This window comes from Sinocyclocheilus grahami, unplaced genomic scaffold, assembly GCF_001515645.1.
Source record: "Sinocyclocheilus grahami isolate Dianchi unplaced genomic scaffold, SAMN03320097.WGS_v1.1 scaffold591.1, whole genome shotgun sequence".
In the NCBI taxonomy this organism is placed as follows: domain Eukaryota; kingdom Metazoa; phylum Chordata; class Actinopteri; order Cypriniformes; family Cyprinidae; genus Sinocyclocheilus; species Sinocyclocheilus grahami.
In genome coordinates, this window is record NW_015505770.1 from 419792 (window position 1) to 439288 (window position 19497).

A 19497-nucleotide genomic window follows, 5' to 3' on the forward strand; every position below is an offset into this window, starting at 1 on the left:
ATATATATATATATATATATATATATATATATATATATATATATATATATATATATATATATATATATATATATATATATTCCCACATGTATTTATTTTTACTTTTCCGTGTGCAACATTGACATTTTTAATACACATTATTTTTTTTAATACACAATATTCGCAATTTGATTATTTCTATACTTCATGCTTGGGTTAAACACAATTGTTTAGAAAAGTTTCCTGCTATAAAATATGTTTGTATATCCTAATAACAAAAATATTTTTATAAATATATTTACAACTATAAACTTCAAAGTCAAAAGTTTTTGAACAGTAAGATTATTAATATATTTTTAAAAAGTCTCTTCTTCTCACCAAGCCTGCATTTATTTGATCCAAAGTACAGCAAAAGCAGTAATATTGTGAAATAGTTTTACTATTCAAAATAACTACTTTCTATTTGAAAACATTTAAAATGTAATTTATTTCTGTGATCAAAGCTGAATTCTCAGCATCATTACTCCAGTCTTCAGTGTCACATAAACCTTCAGAAATCATTCTAATATGCTGATTTGCTGCTCATGAAACATTTATTATTATTATTATTATTATTATCAATATTTAACACAGTTTAGTAAATTTTTTCAGGATCCTTTGATTAATAGAAATATCCAAAGATCAGCATTTATCACTATACCATTCAAAAGCTTGGAGTCAGTATAATGTTTATAATTTTTATTTTTTTTTGGAAAGAAATTATAGAAATATTAGAAGATGCTTCAAATTGATCAAAATTGATGATAAAGACATTTATAATGTTACAAAAGATATATATTTCAGATAAATGCTGTTCTTCTGAACTTTCTATTAAAGAACATCCTCCTAATGTCATATTCGGAATGTTATTATATGACTAAAAGAGGACCATGTGAGAACATTCTGTTAACGTCCCAAATGTCCTCTTAGTAACGTTCTCATGTGACCAAAAAATAACCAAAATGGAACGTCCTCCTAAAGTCATATCTGGAACGTTATTATATGACTAAAAGAGGACCATATGGGAACGTTCTGTTAATGTCCCAAATGTCCTCTTTGTAACGTTCTTATGTGACGTATAACCTAAAGTCCTAAAGTCATATAAGGAACATTAAGCTCCAGCACTTTCATAACCAAAAGAGGACATTTTAGGAACGTCCCTAATGTTCTGTAAAGGTTCGGGACTTTCGTCACCTTTAGAGAATTTTTAGGGAACGTTGTGCAAGGTTGCGAGAACGTCCCCTCCTATACTGTCTTTGAAAAACATGCCAGTAATACCCTAGAAGCAAAGAAAACACTAAAGCAAAGTTGATATTTCTTAATCTATATAAAAAAATATATTTTAAAAATCATAAGGGGATGGGAAGATGACGTCCTGCTTTCCAGGTATTCCCACTTGGCAACGCCTGCACTATTAAAGCAACACCCCATACAAGCTAAGAGGGTGAGTGGCTCAGAAAGAGGGCATGATGTGGTTCATTCTGTATATTTCTCTATACTTGCTCACTGACTGTATCTCTGCAGATTCAGTCCTCAGATCAGACACATGTCAGCTCCAGAGACGCTTCAGGCTGAATGGGGTGTATCAGGATGGAGATGTTATACTTGGAGGCCTGTTTGAAGTTCACTTTTTCACAGTATTCCCAGAGCTGAGCTTCAGAACAGAACCAGAGGAACCATATTGTGAAATGTGAGTCAAACTGACAGCATGACTATGAAAAAAAACAGAGAAAGATTAAATAATAATATAATTAATATTTAATAAATATAAATGTTATGATTTTCTTGCCCTTTTTGCCTCAGTTAATTTGCTCAAATGATGTGATAACAGCAGCAATACTATCTTGACAAAACATCTGTATTGAACCCACTGTGTATTTAATTAAATGTGCACCAGAATGTACCTCTTGTGAACTCTGATATTTTGCTATGTATTAATGATATTTCAATTCATCCTGTAGCTTTTAATCTATTTTTAATATATTTATTTATTTACTTTGTTCATTCCTTAGATTTAATATGGAAAGCTTCCAGCATGCACAGACCATGGCTTTTGCAATAAATGAGATCAATAAGAATCCCAATCTGCTGCCCAATATCACTCTTGGTTACCATCTTTATGACAACTGTGTGATGCTAGGAATGGCATTCCGAGCTGCCATATCCCTAGTTAGTGGGACAGAAAAGTCATCCTCTAACCTTAATTGTACTGGCCCTCCTCCGGTGATTGGGATTGTGGGGGATCCAAGTTCAACTCCATCCATTGCGATTTCCAGTGTTCTGGGGCTGTTTCGAGTACCTATAGTAAGATGGGATACAAAAAGTAAAAATACACTATATGCATATTTTTGCTTATATCTGTTTGCCTATGAAAACATTACAAAAGCACTGGTAAATTATTTATTTATTTTTGATCATCATGCTATTTCTCTGTCTAATGCCCTCTTCCTCTGCTCTAATTAGGTCAGTCACTACGCCACCTGCTCCTGTTTGAGTGACAGGAAAAAGTACCCCTCTTTCTTCAGAACAATCCCTAGTGATGCCTTCCAGGTGCAAGCCATGATTCAGATCTTGAAGCATTTTGGATGGACATGGGTTGGTCTCCTCTACAGTGATGATGACTATGGTATCTACGCTGCTCAGTCCTTCCATCAGGAAATGCAGCTATCTGGACATTGTGTTGCTTTTTCTGAAATTCTGCCCTATGATAACAACCCGAGATATACTCAGCATATAACAGGAGTGATTCAGGCCTCTACAGCTAGAGTGGTTGTTGTTTTTTCCCCTGCATCCTTAGTAATACCTTTGATGGAAGGCGTGGTGTTGCTGAACATAACAGGCAGACAATGGATTGCGAGTGAATCTTGGGCTACTTCACTTGTGTTTCACACTCCACGTTTCCTGCCTTTCCTTGGGGGCACACTAGGCATTGCTATCAGACGTGGGGAGATTGAGGGTCTTCATGACTTTCTGTTACAGCTTCGGACCAACAGTGATCCAAGAAATAATATGTTGAGGATCTTCTGGGAGAACATGTTTGGGTGCAGTTTTGAAACTAGGGATAAAGAGACTGATGGAGAGCAAGTGAAAAAGGTGTGTACAGGAGAGGAGGATCTGAGCACCACAAACACACCATACACTGATGTGTCAGAGTTGAGAGCAGCTTATAATGTCTATAAGGCAGTTTATGCTCTGGCACATGCACTTCATGACCTGATGCAGTGTGAGGTGGGGAGAGGACCATTCAGTGGGAACAAATGTGCCGACATTACCAATCTAAAACCCTGGCAGGTAAGACTCACTAATATAGTGCAGATTCTCTCCAGGCATGTAAAAAGTTAAAGGTGGAAATATGTCATCTATATTAATTTAAGATAAGCACATAACACCTGTCCTTTCTACAAACTGTACAGCTGGTTCACTACCTACAGAAAGTGAACTTCACCACAGGCTTTGGGGATCATGTGTCATTTGATAAGAATGGAGATGCTCTGGCCATCTATGATGTGCTGAACTGGCAGCCAAGCTCTGATGGAGCAATAAGGATCTACACGGTCGGTGTAGTAAATGAAGGGGTTGAAACAGGGATGGTGCTGACACTGGATGAAGATGCAATATACTGGAACTTTGAAACAAAAAAAGTAACATTGCCTATTAATCTCTCTTTCTCTCTCTCTCTCTCTCTCGCTCGCTCGCTCTCTTATTTTTTTGTTTGTTTTTGCTTAAAGTCTAAATACTATTCAAAGCTATGATAAGACAAATGAGAATAAATTAAAGGAAGAAGGCAAAGCTAGTCATTATGTTAAATCGATGACAAACGTATGACTGATGACAGATGATGTCTCTTTTAGCCTCCATGTTCTGTGTGCAGTGAGAGCTGTCCCCCAGGAACCAGACGAGCCACAAGGAAGGGCCTTCCTGTCTGCTGTTTTGACTGCCTGCCATGTGGAGATGGAGAGATTTCTAATGCAACAGGTGAGCAGATTATTATTGGCAAAAACTGAATATAATTTGAAAGTAATTTCCTTTCTTTTCTGATTCACAGATGCTATTGAGTGCATGGTGTGTCCAGATGAGTTCTGGTCCAGTCCAAATAATGATCAGTGTGTCCCTAAAGAAGTGGAGTTTCTATCCTATGAGGAACCTCTGGGAATCTCTCTGACCACTGCTTCCCTGCTTGGCACCTGCTCCTGTGTTCTTGTGATGGTCATCTTCATTCATCACCATAACACTCCCATAGTACGTGCCAACAATTCAGAGCTCAGCTTCCTGCTGCTTTTGTCACTCAAACTGTGTTTCCTGTGTGTGCTGCTGTTCATTGGCCGGCCACAGTTATGGACGTGTCAGTTAAGACATGCAATGTTTGGCATTAGTTTTGTCCTGTGTATCTCCAGCATCCTGGTCAAGACTATGGTGGTGATAGCCGTGTTCAAGGCATCTCGACCAGAGGGAAAAGGTGCAATGAAATGGTTTGGAGCAGCTCAACAAAGATGCACTGTTCTGGTCCTAACAGCCCTCCAGGTTGTGATATGTGCAGTCTGGCTATCAACTGCCTCTCCAGCACCCTATAAAAATAACCTGTATATTCGCTCTATAATTGTCTATGAATGTGCTATTGGCTCAGCGGCTGTTTTTTCTATGCTGCTCGGATACATTGGACTTTTGGCAGCAGTAAGCTTCCTGTTAGCCTTCCTGGCAAGAAATCTTCCAGATAATTTTAATGAAGCAAAATTCATCACTTTTAGCATGCTGATCTTCTGTGCTGTGTGGATTGCATTTGTTCCAGCTTATGTAAGCTCACCAGGGAAATATGCAGTGGCTGTGGAGATTTTTGCCATTTTAGCTTCTAGTTTTGGATTACTGGTGGCCATATTTGCCCCAAAGTGTTACATCATCCTTTTACATCCAGAGAGAAACACTAAAAAATACATAATGGGAAGACAAACACAAAATAAATAGTTTTACATTACTGTGATGTAAAATTGTGAAATCTTACTTAAAACTATTTTATTCGTTTTGGGTATATGATTATATTAACTCAACACATTCTGTGTCTACACCATCAAATCTTCTCTCTGCTGCTCTTTGATGTCAGTAATTTCATGCAGTCGTGATTACTAAAAGTGGCACTGATTTATGTTTCAGTAGAGATAAATTGCAAATGTTGGATCATTTATATTATCAACATATATTGACATATCGCCCAGCCCTAAAACTGCTCAATGTTAAAAGCATTATGCCCATTAAGCCCTACAGTACAACTTTCTGTAAAGTTGCTTTGAAACAGTGTGTATTGTGAAAAGCAATATACAAATAAATTGACCTTGATTATATTTTCATGTCTGTAAACAAATAAGCAGTATATTTTTACATCCTTTACATATTTATCCTTGTAAAATTGTAACACAAATGTTTGTAGTTTGAAGTCAATCCACTATTTATTAAAACCACAATGTACATTATTAAAATGTAAATATTCTAGAATTATTAAATGTAATTTACACTTGATTTAATAAATGAATGACGAGAAAAGATTGCTAAAACAACTTCATTTTGATTATAGAGAATAATCAAAGTTTCTCACATGATTCATTTAGCTTCCCACAATTTAAAGGGGTCATATGATGCTTTTTTAAAGATCATTATTTGGTGTAACAGAATATGTTGACATGCTTTAATGTTCAAAAAACACATTATTTTTCAAATACTGTACTTTTAGGGGGGTGTGGCAGAGTCTTAACTTTGATAAAGAATATCTCTTTGGTTTTGAGACTTTAGTCTTTGCAACTTCAGGGATCTTATCTATGCACAATCAGCTTGTAACACTCCAAAGAGAAAGGAAAACTTGAAATCGCATCATATGACCCCTTTAAGACAGATAATGTGAGATACCTCTCCATTATACCAACAGTATTTCGAGAACATTTACAAGAGAAGCTATGCCTCAGTTTACAGAGAAAAGGTAAAGAGCAAATTGCTTGAATTTTTTTTTTGGTGCAGTTAAATCAGGTAAAACTAGAAATAAAATACATTTTCTAAGGAACTTGGAGTGGTGAAAAATATTGAAGTTGTCAACTGTTGCATCACAGAAATGACCATTTCAATAGAGCAGTGGTTCCCAACCCTGGACCTGGGTTAAAATATTCAGTAGATATTTAACCATCGTACTGCATGCTCAAAATAAACTAAACTTGCAATATTTGTGATCAGTTTGTTACAACTACCAATATTTTTACTTACATTTATTGTTTGTGCTATTATAATGAAAAGTCTGTCACAGACTGACAATGATAAAATGACACCTGTTTCAGACAGTTAAGCCCAGGGGCCCGTTCTTAGTATGTCACTAACTCAGTTAGCTGGATTTGATTGTTGACGATTTGGCATGATCTTGGATTATTTGGTTCTTCGAAGCTCATCCTGGACTTGCTGTTATAGCAATAGCAACAGGTCCGTAAACTTAAACCTGCTCGGGAGCAGGCTTATTTCATGTAAACAGGATTAGATTGCAACTTTTTAAGTGGAATTTATATTTAAAATCTGTCCCAGCCACTGCTACTTTATTACAAGAGTACCCTAATAATCCAGGGACAATAATTTTTTTAATAATAATCATTTAAAAATTAATTTGAAAATAATATTATTAGTTTGAAGAAACACCATCTATGTCTGGATGGTGCAGCTTGGACACCCAGCTTGATGAACCCAGGTTCATAGGGTGTTTCGGGTCTTTGATCATCAGTCACCCTCACCTCGGCAACCCAACCGGGGGTGATCAGTCCCCGGTTTGTGTCCAAGCAGCGCGCTACACCATGGGTCTTCCCTTTTGATCCACATCCACTGCAAGGAATTTTCAGCGGCTTCACTGATGTTCCTGGTGGCTTCTCTCAGTTGTAAACCTCTAATACCAAAGAGCCTGAAGGCCTGGTGAAGAGACTGCCCTGGAAATCCCCAGCATCCCACCTCGATAGGTTCACAGTGGGCCCTCCACCCGCTTCCTCTGCAAGCTTCCACCAGCTTGAGGTACTTAGCTCTCTTCCGCTCGTGGGCCTCCTCTATCCGCTCCTCCCAGGAAACTGTCAACTCCAGCAGCACCACTTGCTTTGAGGCGTCAGATGTTAAGACCAGGTCAGGCATGAGTGACATACTTGCAATCTGTCTTGAAACTTGAGCTGCCTCCAAAGGTCCACTCTCAGCTGTCAGTCACGAGCCTTGGCTAGAAGTCCTGTTGGAACCTTGTATTCTGCCAGAGGTGTTTCCCCAGCCCTGACGAAGGCTATGTTATGACTCACAGAGTGCTGGTGCTTACTCTGCTGGATTCTTGAGAAGATGGTGTCAGCTACTGCCTTCAGCACCTGGTCATGGCGCTATCTATACCTCCCCTCTCCCAGGGCTTTAGGGTAGCAACTCAATGTGTGCTCCAAGGAACCTCTCGCCAGGCAAAGTGGACATGCTGGAGTCTCTGCTAGTCCCCAGCTATACAGTTTGGATGGCTTGGGAAGACATCGTACACTGACTGGATCTAAAACTTGAGTCTAGCTGGTTCTGACTTCCAAAGCTCTCTCCAAGTGATCTTCCGGGCCGATGCATTCTCCCAATTGGTCCAAGCTCCTTGTTGGCGCATAGCCACTGTCCTGCAACGGTGCTCCTCCTCCACCTCTGCACGAATCTCCCCCTGAATCAGCTGACGTCTCTCTTTGACCTGTGCCTTGTCGTAGCGAAGTGTTGGGTGGCTACCAAGTCCAACTCGTCCAACTGTGACAAAGCCTACCAAAATATTGTGCCTTAGCCTTGATTCTGCCCGCTCGACAGCCTCCCGTGCCTGCCACTTCCTTCCCATCCTGACTATGATGCCTGCAGAGGCGACTCTGCAATCAGAGGAATCTCTATACAATAGCACTTCCCTGGCTCTTGTGACCTTAAACATCTCAGCCAGACTGGTGAAGGAAAGTTGCAACTTATTTGTATGCCCATACAACCTAAGATCTTCCCCAAGCTCTTCACAGGCTTCTCAGACACTTAAGAGATTAAGGCTCCTGCCATGCGGAAGCGGTACATGTCCTCCACTTTTCCCTTCCTCAGGACCAGGGACCTGGATTTGGCTGGTTTGAAGACCATCCTTGCCTATGTAAAGAGTCTCTAGTCATTGTAGAAGCCAGTGACACCCTGCCACTGATGTTGCTGTGACAGTCAGATCATCCATATAAGCTCGAATCGGTGGTTGTCGAATGCCGGATCTGGAAAGGGGGCCCCTGCATTTCACTTCAGCTGCCTTGTCAAGCATGTTCATTGCCAGGGTGAACAATGTCACTGATATAGTGCACCCAGTATTGATGCCTTTCTATAGGCGATGCCATGAAGAAGTTGTTGTCCCAGAGGTAAATCGCAAGCAGAAGTTGCTGTAATAGTCTCGTATGAGCACTTGGATCTTCTCTGGGATATGATATATAGACAGAGCTGTTGTCACAAGTTTATGTGGAATAGATCCGTAGGCATTAGCCAGGTCGAGCCAGATGACTGACAGATCTCCTCAGTTTTCCTTCGCCTCACGGATCATATGGGTGACCACTCCTGTCTGTTCTACACAACCTGGCATCCCTGGAACTCCTCATTTCTGCACCTTGGTGTCAATATAGAAATTATTTAGGAGGTACTCCATCAGTAGGTTAGCAAGGATCTTGAAAAAGACCTTGCCTTCCACTCTTAGCAGCGAGATGGTGCTGAACTGCATGATGTAATTCGTATTCTCCTCCTTTGGATGATAATGTTGTGTAATCTACAAACCCGATTCCAAAAGAGTTGGGACACTGCACAAATTGTCGACATTTCAAAATGTCTCACTTTCAACATTTGATATGTTATCTATATTCTATTGTGAATAAAATATAAGTTTATGAGATTTGTAAATTATTCCATTCTTTTTTTACTCACAATTTGTACAGTGTCCCAACTTTTTTGGAATTGGGTTTGTGTAATACTATAGACACAGCCAGTTTTACTCATTGAAAGATTTATTCATGATAAAATAATTACTTATTCATGATAAAATAATTACTTTATAATTGCATTAGAGTCTTACACACATGCTATACAGTTAATCTGAGTCGTGCATTAATTTGAGTGGTGACCGCTATTATGGGAGTGGCTTGATGGAGGGCAGGAGATGCAGATAACCTGATCTTGACTCTTTAATTAATGCTGTCACATAACAAATCTGCTTCAAAGATAAAATTATAGCAATTATATGAATTGCTAATTACAACATTGAAATATGTAAAGCCTGTACAAATATACCAGAAATTGTGAATATAAATAATTGGGAATCGTTTAAAAATAAACAAATAATTAAATAATTAAAAACAGTGCACATTTAATTTATCTATTATAATATCTATGTAGTTTTGTTCACTTGGCTGTTTTCCCTAAAAAGGTCCAGAAATTTGTCAAGTTTTTCGTCAGGTGTCTTTTTTTAATTATATGATGTCATTATGTTGCTGACTTGCCGCCAGCCAATCGCTGCATTGCTGATCGTGGTTTCAAGTATCGATACATCTGCCCTTTATGGGGATCACAAGAACGCGCAGTAGTCTTAGACAACTTAATACAGATATTTTAATCAAATCTGCAAATTCGTTTGAAGAACCAAATTATCCAGAGATCAGTTATCATGATTAGAAGATCTGGCATCTTTCAAATAATCTCAGATGTATTAAGTGAGGTACGAAGAACATCCCCCAGGGCTCCAGTCTCCTAAGTCATGCTCTGGGTATAGAGCTGGGCGTTATGACAGTATACTGTATATCGTTACCGCGGAATAAAGTGTCTATTGTGAGAGAGTTTACTATATTGTGTATTCCATGGTATGCAAATCAGTGTAACATAGTAAAAAAAAATTAAGTACTTTTTTTTCAGTAACTGTAACAGATTACAGTTAAATTTATTTTGTAATTAAATTATGTAACTCCGTTACATGTAACTAGTTACTTCACAACACTGGTTATGTGTTAAATAAGCGTAAACATTTGGGTGAAAACCGGATGTGTATCAGTTTACTGGATCCTTACAGTTGTTCTTAAAGGGACAGCAGTCTAAATTTACCTGCTGCTGTCTGTCATTATTAATGTTAATCACTCACTCCACTTGACTGAATCACTTTTGGACCTTTAATAATAATCAGTTTATGTTTGATTCATACAGTGAAGACTATGCAATGTTTATTTATACACTTTCTTGAATTTCTGTAACGTTTCTTTCTACATGTTAAATAAACCTACTGTAGGTAGATTTCATAACAATTCACTTTTACACATCTTTCATTTCCATGTGCAACTTGGAGTTATTTATTTGAATAAGTTGTAAAGTGTGTAGTTTTTATTGTTTTGACTATCTGGTCAACATCTACTTCAGGTGCATGGAGAACTTGAGTTAAGCGTTAGTAAAAAGACTACAGAATGGACAGCTGGTCTTTTTTTGGAATACTGCACAGTTACTACCCAGAGGAAAAAAATATTGCTCAGTGGTTGCTCTTCTTAAGCTCAGGAGACTGACCGTCGGTGACCGACGAATTGGGATCTCGCTTAGAGAGACCAGTCTACTTCAAGTGTAAACTAAATGAGCCAATGCACATTGGCATGCGATGATTGCATCCAGCTGCCGCTGATCGCAGAGCAAGTATAATTAGACAGCGGGTACAACGCATACTCAGCTTTCCGCTTCAGAGCCGAGTGGTTATACTGTTCTGCTCCTGACTTTCTGCTTGAGAGAGAAACTGAACGAGTTCCGTGTGCTCTTTGGAGCTCAAGTGTTGGCGGTACGGCGCTTCAGCGGCGGTGGTTCCTGTGTCGAGTGGGTTGCACACATCTGCCTGCTGTACCCCTTGTTTGTGTTGCAGGCAGCCATCTCCCCTGTGCGCTTCAGCAAATTAAAAGAGCAATTCTAAAAGAGTCTTTTTAAAGATGTTTTTTAAAGATGCCTTTCCACCCGTGCGTTTCTGGATGCGGTCGTTACTTGGTGCCGGGTGATGGTCACGATCGCTGCCTCAGCGTGCTTTACGCTCTGACATGTGTGGACGAGTGGACGAGTCATGCTCTCATCGCGGGAGAATGACCGTCTTGGAGTTGCGGACCAGGCTCTGTTTACTGCAAAGGGGCGGGCTGCTACTTCTGGCAGTCGCCTGACTAGTCTTACGGTGATGGTGAGGAATTCACTTCTGAGAAACCAACCTTCTGCCGGCACTTCGCAGCCAGTAGAGCTGCCCAAGGAATAGGCTGGACCCTCCCGTGGGTTACCACCCGATGATCGGATGTCGATCGCTGCATCGGAGGTTGAGCCAGACCTTTTTGGAGAGGAAGATACGGCAGCACTGCCACCTTCTGGGCAGCCAGCAATGCTGGATGTGGATCCGGAAATGCTGGCTATGCTTGCCCGGGCCGCTGAGAGGGTTGGGCTCGAGTGGAAGCCTCCACCGTGTCCCGAACCCTCTAGGCTGGACGATTGGTTTCTCGGGGTGGCTTGTGCTGGTTCTCAGGGCACCACCCCAGGGCCTTCCTTTCCGGTGGTGCACGATGAGCTTACTGGGTCATGGATGGCACCTTTCACTGCCAGAAAACGCTCCGGTGGCTCGTCCTCCCTCACCACCCTCGACGGTGGGGCAGCGTGGGGGTATATAGAAGTCCATCCAGTGGTGTGGTCGGTTGCGATGCAATTGTGTCCAAATAACGCTGCCACCTGGTGGGGCAAGCCATCGCTCCCCTCCCTGGCCTGAAGGTACTCGTCGGGCCTTATTGGCAGCGCTTATGAGGCCTGCGGAGAAGCTGCCTCTGCCTTACATGCCATGGTGTTATTGCAGGTTCATCAGGCCAAGGCACTGAAGGGCCTGCATAACGGTGATCACGACCCGGAAGTTCTCAAGGAACTCCGCACCACTACTGACCTCGCTCTACGTGCGACGAAGGTCACTGCACGGTCTCTGGGTCGTGCGATGTCCACGATGGTGGTCCAGGAGCACCATCTCTGTCTGACATGAGGGAGACCGCCAAGATTCGGTTACTAAATGCCCCCGTGTCCCAAACCGGCCTGTTCAGCGACGCGGTGGAGAATATCGCCCAGCAGTTCTCCGCCGTACAGAAGTAGACCGAGGCCATCAAGCACATCCTGCCCCGGCGTGCAACTGCTGCCTCCACCCAGCAGTCGGCAGCTGCGCCTCAGTCTGCTCGTCGGCGAAGGCGGCTCCCTACCTCCACCCCCACATCTGCGCAGCAGCCTCCAGCCAAGTAGCTCTGTGGAGCCGGTCACAGGGCAGCCGCCCCACCCATCCAGGCCCCCGCCAAACCTGGTGGCAAGCAGAAAAGCAAGAGGCCCTGAGACGGGTGACCCAGAGATGGAGGAATCTGCTCTTCGGGAGATGCTGAACGCACCACTTCCCAGAGGAGGGCCGAGCGGAGAATCTTTTGTTTCATTTTTCCCCGCCACTGACTTCACGGTCAGTGGTACCCAAAACCTCGGCAAAAGAACAATATCTTCTATCTCTGGGTCCCCAGAGGTGACTGGGAGTTGTGGACGTGCCAGTCCCGGATCACACTCACCCTCCTCTCTCGCCAGTGAGCAGCACTGGGCAGTTCAAGAGTGCTATAAAACGTAAGACTCACGCACGCTCTGCTCGAACACAGATAAGTGTTGCACACACTCAGACCCCGCTTCGGACCTGCCATAAGATGCCCGGGCCGGGTCCCTGCGCTCCTCTTCGCTGCCCCACTGCAGGTATGTCGGTGGTTCCGTTGGTGTCACTTGTACAGTATCTGGGAGCCTGGCTAGCGCTGCCCAGTTGGCTCCTTTAGACCATCAAACTCAGCTATGCGAATCATTTCGCCCAGCGTCCTCCCAAGTTCAGGGGCATCCACTTCACTTTGGTGAAGGCTGCAGATGCCCCTGTCTTGCATGCAGAGATTACATTTACATTACATTTAGTCATTTTGCAGATGCTTTTATCCAAAGGGACTTACAATAGGGGAATACATAAAGCGATTCTTCTTAATTAATAATCTCATACCCAGAATGACAAAAATGGTGTCCTCATTTCCAGGGAGGCCAGTGGCACCACCTGCTTTATAAATAAGTGCCACACACAATCTTTATGATACATGAATGAGCTGAGTGAAGAGTGACATAATGTTATTAATTCTGCATATTTGTTTGCTCCTGTCTTGTAATTATAACTCTGTAGTTTTGATGGCAAGTTCAGGTACCTGTCAGCTACAAGGACACTTTAAGTTGAATGGGATGTACCAGGATGGAGACTTTCTCATTTGTGGTCTGTTTGATGTTTAGAACCTCAAAGCATTCGCAGAGCTGAGCTTTAGAACAGAGCCAAAACTACCACGCTGTGAATCAGGACCATACTAACTGAAGAAAACTAATTGGAAAAGATATATATTTTTAATTATGGCACACTAACTTGTCAAACATGAGGGCACTATAACAAACTATTGTTATGTGGGGGGAGATGGTATATACACACACACACACACACACACACACACATATATATATATATATATATATATATATATATATATATATAAAATACAACTGTATTAAATAATATTATGATATTCTTTTAAATATTTTTGAATATACAAACAAGTAATGACGGTGGAAATTATACTTTTCAACTAAATTAAAATGCCAGTAGGTGCCAGTAGTGAGTGTTTAATGAGTCAGTCATTGAGTCATTCATTCAAACAATTCGTTAAAACGGCAGATTCATCAGATGTTTATGCATGGGCTAATGAATCTTTGACTCAACCGATTCGTTCAAAACATGGAATCAATCAGCAATGAATCGGCGGGTTGCTGTGAGATGCGATGTGTTTCTGCCTAAAATGTAAGTGACCTAATTTTATTGTATTTGCTATTTATAGAACTATTAAACAGTCGTAATAGTGAAAACGTTGTGTTATGTTGCCTAACTAACTGTATTTTAAATATAAAAACTTTGTATTTTGAATTTTTACCTCTGGATGCTCAGTTTCTTAGTGTTGCATGGTTTGATTTCTCCTGGAGAGACTGCGTGAGCCTCGCCTCATTTTGGTGTTTACATAGTTATTTTTGGTTATGATGTTTTAATCATGTTACTTTTCTGGCGTTAATGTCGAGCCCTGGATTCTATGTGCCGGGGCTCAGCCCCGGACGACCCCGGCCCAATTTAAACCCTGCCCTTACCCAAAACCTAATCCTTACAGAAAACTTTCTGCTATTTTAGATTTTCAGAACACCAAAAAATGTCCCCAGAAGGTCCAAATTTACTGGTATTATTATACTTGTGGGGACATTTGATCTTCATTATGTAGGGAATACCAGGTACACACACACACAAACTGTTTATTTGTTCATCCTTCTCACCTTTCTCTCTCTGTCTCGGCTCTCTCCTAATTAGATTAGTTACTTCGCCACATGCTCCTGTTTGAGTGACAGGAAAAAGTACCCCTCTTTCTTCAGAATTATCCCCAGTGATGCCTTCCAGGTGTGGGCTATGGTTTAGATCTTGAGGCATTTGGGATGGACCTGGGTTGGTCTCATCTACAGGGATAATGACTATGGCATCTATGCTGCTCAGTCATTCCATCAGGAAATGCAGCTGTTTGGACATTGTGTTGCTTTTTCTGAAATATTGCCAAATGATAACAACCCCATAGATATTCAGCGCATAATGGGAATTATTCAGGCCTCTACAGCTGGAGTGGTGGTTGTTTTTTTCTGCTTCATCCTTACTGATACCTTTGATGAATGAAGTGGTGTTGCAGAACATGACAGGCAGGCAGTGAATTGCAAGCAAAGCTTGGGCCACTTTACCTGTGTTTCGCCCACCACGTTTCAAGCCATTCCTGGGGGGCACAATGGGAATTGCTATCAGGCGTGGAGAGATCCAGGGGCTTCATGATTTTCTGTTATGTATTCGTCCTTACAATGATCAAAGAAATTATATGGTGAGGATCTTCTAGGAGAACATGTTCGGTTGCAGTTTTGAAACTGAGGGTAAAGGGGCAGATGGAAAGCATGTGAAAAAGGTGTGTACAGGACAGGAGGATCTGAGCTGTACAAATTAATGGATAAGCCAAGCTAGTCATTATGTAGAAGACAAACGCATGACTGATAGCAGATGATGTCTCTTTTGGCCCCCACGGTCAGTATGCAGTGAGAGCTGCCCCCCAGGAACCAGATGAGCCACGAGAAAGGGTCTTCCTATCTGCTGTTTTGACTGCTTGCCATGTGAAGACGGAGAGATTTCTAATACAACAGGTGAGGAGATTATTATTGACAAAATTATTGACTTCAAAATCTCACCTTCTGTCTTTTTCTTACTCAAAGATGCTATTGAATGCACAATGTGTCCAGATGAGTTGTGGTCCAGTCCAGATAAGGATCAGTGTGTCCCCAAAGAAGTAGAGTTTCTATCCTATGAGGATCCTCTAGGCATCTCTCTTTCCACCGCTTCCCTGCTTGGCACCTTCATCTGTGGTCTTGTGATGATCATCTTTGCTCTTCACCATAACACTCCCACAGTACATGCCAACAATTCAGAGCTAAGCTTCCTGCTGCTGGCGTCACTCAAACTGGGTTTCCTATGTGTGCTACTTTTCATTGGCCGGCTGCAGCTGTGGATGTGTCAGTTAAGACATGCTATGTTTGGCATAAGATTGTGCTGTGTATCTCCAGCATCCTGGTCAAGACTATGGTGGTAATAGCTGTGTTCTCATTTTCCAAGGAGCAATGGAGCAATGAAAATAGTTTGGAGAAGCTCAACAAAGATGCACAGTTCTGGTCCTAACAGCACTTCAGGTTGTGATATGTGCAGTTTGGCTATCAACTGTCTCTCCAACACCCCATAAAAACAAACAATATATCCGATCTAAAATAGTATATGAATGTGATATTGGTTCAGTAGCTGGTTTTTCAATGCTGCTTGGATACATTGCATTGTTGGCAGCAGTAAGCTTCCTGTTAGCATTCCTTTCGAGAAATTTTCCAGATAATTTTAATGAAGCCAGGTTCATCACTTTCATTATGTTGATCTTCTGTTCTGTGTGGATTGCATTTGTTCCAGCATATGTGAGCTCACCAGGGAAATATGCAGTTGCAGTTTTACATTACTGTGGTCAACCATCTACAGACATATTGGTGACATTTTGATTTGCATTTTATTTTAATTTTGATATCTAAATTAATTTGATATTGTTATGTAATGGGTTGAGATGCGGCCAGGTCAGAGGCTTCTGCGGGAGCCTTCTTGATCATCAGGCCCCCGGCACGACACTGCAAAAAATTCCTGGATGTCCGGGCTCCAGGATATCCCTCTTGCTGAGACATCGAGCGGGAAGTATAGGTAGCATTTGCGAGAACCTTCTTGTGTAATGCTGTCTCAGGCAGTGCTCTCCTCGCCTTAGAGGGTCGTATTTGAGCTTGCCTCTCCCGTTTGGCCCAGTACCTCCGGGTATCTGTGATCAGATGCCTGGAAATTTAAATCCATGCTATGGTAAGTTCACACGCTAAGCTCTGTGCACTTTCTGAAACCCACATAGTGGTAAGTGCGCATGTTGAACACTTTGCACACTTTCTAAAATCCACAGTAGTGGTAAGTGTGCACGCTGAGCACTTTGCGCACTTTCTAAAATCCACTTAAGTGTTAAATGTGCACGCTAGATTTTGCACACTTTCTGAAATCCTGTACGGTAAGGGTTACGCGTTATAGCTTCGTTCCCTTTCTCTGAGTTGGTTAGACCCTGGTACCTTGGGCTCCACTCAACCAGTGTGTCTCTATTTTTGACACACTTGGAAGTATCGCTCCCCTCACCATTGAGGTGTGAGAGCTGGGTGTTTGCCCCCTCAGCTAGAGATTTACTGCTAGCCATTCCAGCTTTATATCTTAGATCGAGTTGGTGACTCTCAAACATATTGGGTTTGGTATGCACCATTCCATCTATGATCTGCTCTTTCAGTGTGCCACGAGAGCCCCCTTAGAACGGTATCCTAAAATCCATGTTATGGTAAGTATGCACGTGAAGGCTTTGTGCACTTTCTAAAATACACATTGTGGTAACGCCTATTTCTACTATAATCGCACCGGTAGTGATGTCATGGGCTGTAGCCGGCCAACGTGTTGTTGGTGTTTTTTCAATGTATGCTTCAGACATGGGTCACAATGAGGCGTTCCCCATAACGACCCCTAGAGGACGCAGTGTCTCGTTCCCTACTCAGGGAACCATGGTTATATAAGTAACCTGAGACGGTCTTCTCTTTCCAACAAAAAAACCTACAATGTTATCTTAAAGAGACAGTGGCAAGGAAATGAACACAAAGAGTATGTTGCCATATGGCTACACCATGCGGTAGAGGGTTAAATAAAAAATTGAGTGTTTACTATTGTCCTCTTGCATTATTGACACACTGTTTTCCTGTTTAATACTTTAAAACTGCTTTGACACAATCTGTATTGTATAAAGCACTATATAAATAAAGGTGACTTAACTTGACTTCACCTTGAATTGTCATCCCTCAGCCCCAGATTTTAAAACATAAACAGTTTGTACCCAGCATGTATGTAAAATGTTACTTGAGAGAGAGAGAAAAAAAGAGAGAGAGAAATATAGAGGGAGAGAGAGCAGAGCCCCAAAAAAGAGGGCCTCAGCAAAGAAAGAGAGAACAAAGGAAAGAGACAGCAAAGAAAAGAGAGACAGAGCAACATTTACAACCTTATTTTATCCCTTCCTTGACTAAAAACCAAATGTGAGACATTCAAACTGACCAATCAGCAGAATACAGCTTCACGCACAGTGCAAAAGGTGTGACAATTAGCAGACCCCCAATCTACACACATCTTGGCCTACAGGCCTTGATCACTATCAGCACATCTGTGCTTTCAGTAATGCCAAATGGCCCTTTTGTTACTTAAGATAGGTTTGGAACAGGAAAGCAGACGTCTTTGATCATTTTCAACCCTACACCTAATCAAACACACCTGAGCATGCTAATTAATTTCTTCAGGATCATTAGAAAATCACAGGTAGGTTGGACCATGTTGGATCAGGGTTAGAGCTAAACTCTGCAGCGCGTTGGCCCTCCAGGGCAAGATTTTTGGAACCCTACTCTATCAGTTTAAATCTATATTAAAGACCTATCTCTTTAACCTAGCATACACATAATACACTGTCGCATTTTTATAATTCATATCCGTTAAAGATTTTTAGGCTGCATTAATTAGGTCAACCGGAACCGGTAACACTTCCCATAACACTCAATGTACTCGCTACATTGTAAGAAGAATGGTATCTACGTTAATATTAGTCTCTTTCATTCTTATTCTGAGGTCATCGTAGCCATACGGATCCAGTCTGTATCCTGATCAGATGGTCACCATAGCCACCCATATCCAGTCTATATCCAGATCAGATGGTGGATCAGCACCTAGTGACAACCTCTACAGCACTGAATGTCAGCGGAAACCATGTCAACTAGATGCGCTCCAGAGACAGATCCCCTCTGAAGACCTCGTCACCTCGACGACCATTGGCACAAGACCACAGGAACCAGACAAGTCCTCTGTACAATCTGACCTGTGTTGCAGCCTGGAATTAAACTATGCCATGCTGGTTTCATCTGGCCAAAAGAGTACTGGCTCCCCGACTGAGCCTGGTTCCTCCCAAGGTTTTTTCTCCATTTCTGTCACTGATGGAGTTTTGGTTTCTTGCCACTGTCGCCTTTAGCTTGCTAAGCTTTTCAACTGGTGTCTGCAGAGTTAAATATTACATTAATGTGCAGCATTTTGTTCAAATAGAGACATATTTGTGAATACAAATGTTATAGTTTGTATTAAAGTATCATGATTTGTGCATGTAGCGATTACAATGTGCATTTGTGGATCAGGCGACACGCGTGCATTCCTTCACGTCTCTTCTGAGTCGATTCATTTTAATTGAGACTTTCGTTCTGCCCTTTCATCCTTGCGCAATCCACACACACACAGCTCGCGATCCACACGCAGCTGAGCCACAGAAAATCAGCCACCACTAGATGGCACTAGCCCCAGTCACATGTGCGTATTCCATTGAGTATGGTTTTATGAATGTTACATCGAGTTTTCTTTGTTTCTTTTTGGTTTGGCTATTCTCCTCTACCGTAGAAATATAATAAAGATTTTTTTATTGAACTTGTTCTAACTTAACTTGTCTTAAGACACAGAATAGCTTATATTAGTTTTGCCAAACAAGAACTTTGTGACAGTACCTTGGTTTTTTTTCTTCTTCTGTAATTCAATGGCACGTTGTCAGTTATTCCTTCCTTGATTTATTATTATTATTATTAAAAGGGCTATTATAGTCGTTCATTTAAGCCATATAAAGCCACATTTATATTTAATAAAAAATTAAAATAAATTAAATTAACTTAAACTAAACTATACTAAACAAGCGTTTTATAGGCTATAGC

The 19497-nt window shown here is 41.4% G+C and overlaps 1 protein-coding gene, 1 long non-coding RNA gene and 2 pseudogenes across 2 annotated transcripts in view; 3 read left to right on the top strand and 1 right to left on the bottom strand.

The window, feature by feature from the left end:
• LOC107557167 (uncharacterized) overlaps positions 1-6423 on the top strand; it is a 19985-nt gene extending 13562 nt beyond the window's left edge. Inside the window, exon 3 of the long non-coding RNA XR_001605363.1 lies at positions 6339-6423. This is a non-coding gene — a long non-coding RNA (uncharacterized lncRNA). The remainder of the gene's footprint in view (positions 1-6338) is intronic.
• LOC107557166 (extracellular calcium-sensing receptor-like) lies at positions 1488-4977 on the top strand. Its single transcript, XM_016240496.1, has 6 exons — positions 1488-1708; positions 2031-2322; positions 2482-3309; positions 3432-3659; positions 3870-3993; positions 4064-4977. Exons 1-6 carry the CDS (start codon positions 1488-1490, stop codon positions 4975-4977), a joined length of 2607 nt encoding a protein of 868 aa, XP_016095982.1.
• Positions 6424-6756: 333 nt separating the features above from the next.
• On the bottom strand, positions 6757-11103 carry LOC107557152 (uncharacterized; annotated as a pseudogene).
• A 217-nt stretch (positions 11104-11320) lies between these two features.
• On the top strand, positions 11321-16206 carry LOC107557153 (extracellular calcium-sensing receptor-like; annotated as a pseudogene).
• Positions 16207-19497: the final 3291 nt, after the last annotated feature.

What these genes read in the sequence shown, in the direction of transcription:
- LOC107557166 (XM_016240496.1), top strand. Translation starts at nt 1,488, where the DNA reads ATGTGGTTCATTCTGTATATTTCTCTATACTTGCTCACTGACTGTATC. An exon ending in GGCTGTTTCGAGTACCTATA is followed by an intron (nt 2,323 to 2,481) that starts GTAAGATGGGAT and finishes TGCTCTAATTAG; the next exon opens with GTCAGTCACTACGCCACCTG. An exon ending in GGAACTTTGAAACAAAAAAA is followed by an intron (nt 3,660 to 3,869) that starts GTAACATTGCCT and finishes TGTCTCTTTTAG; the next exon opens with CCTCCATGTTCTGTGTGCAG.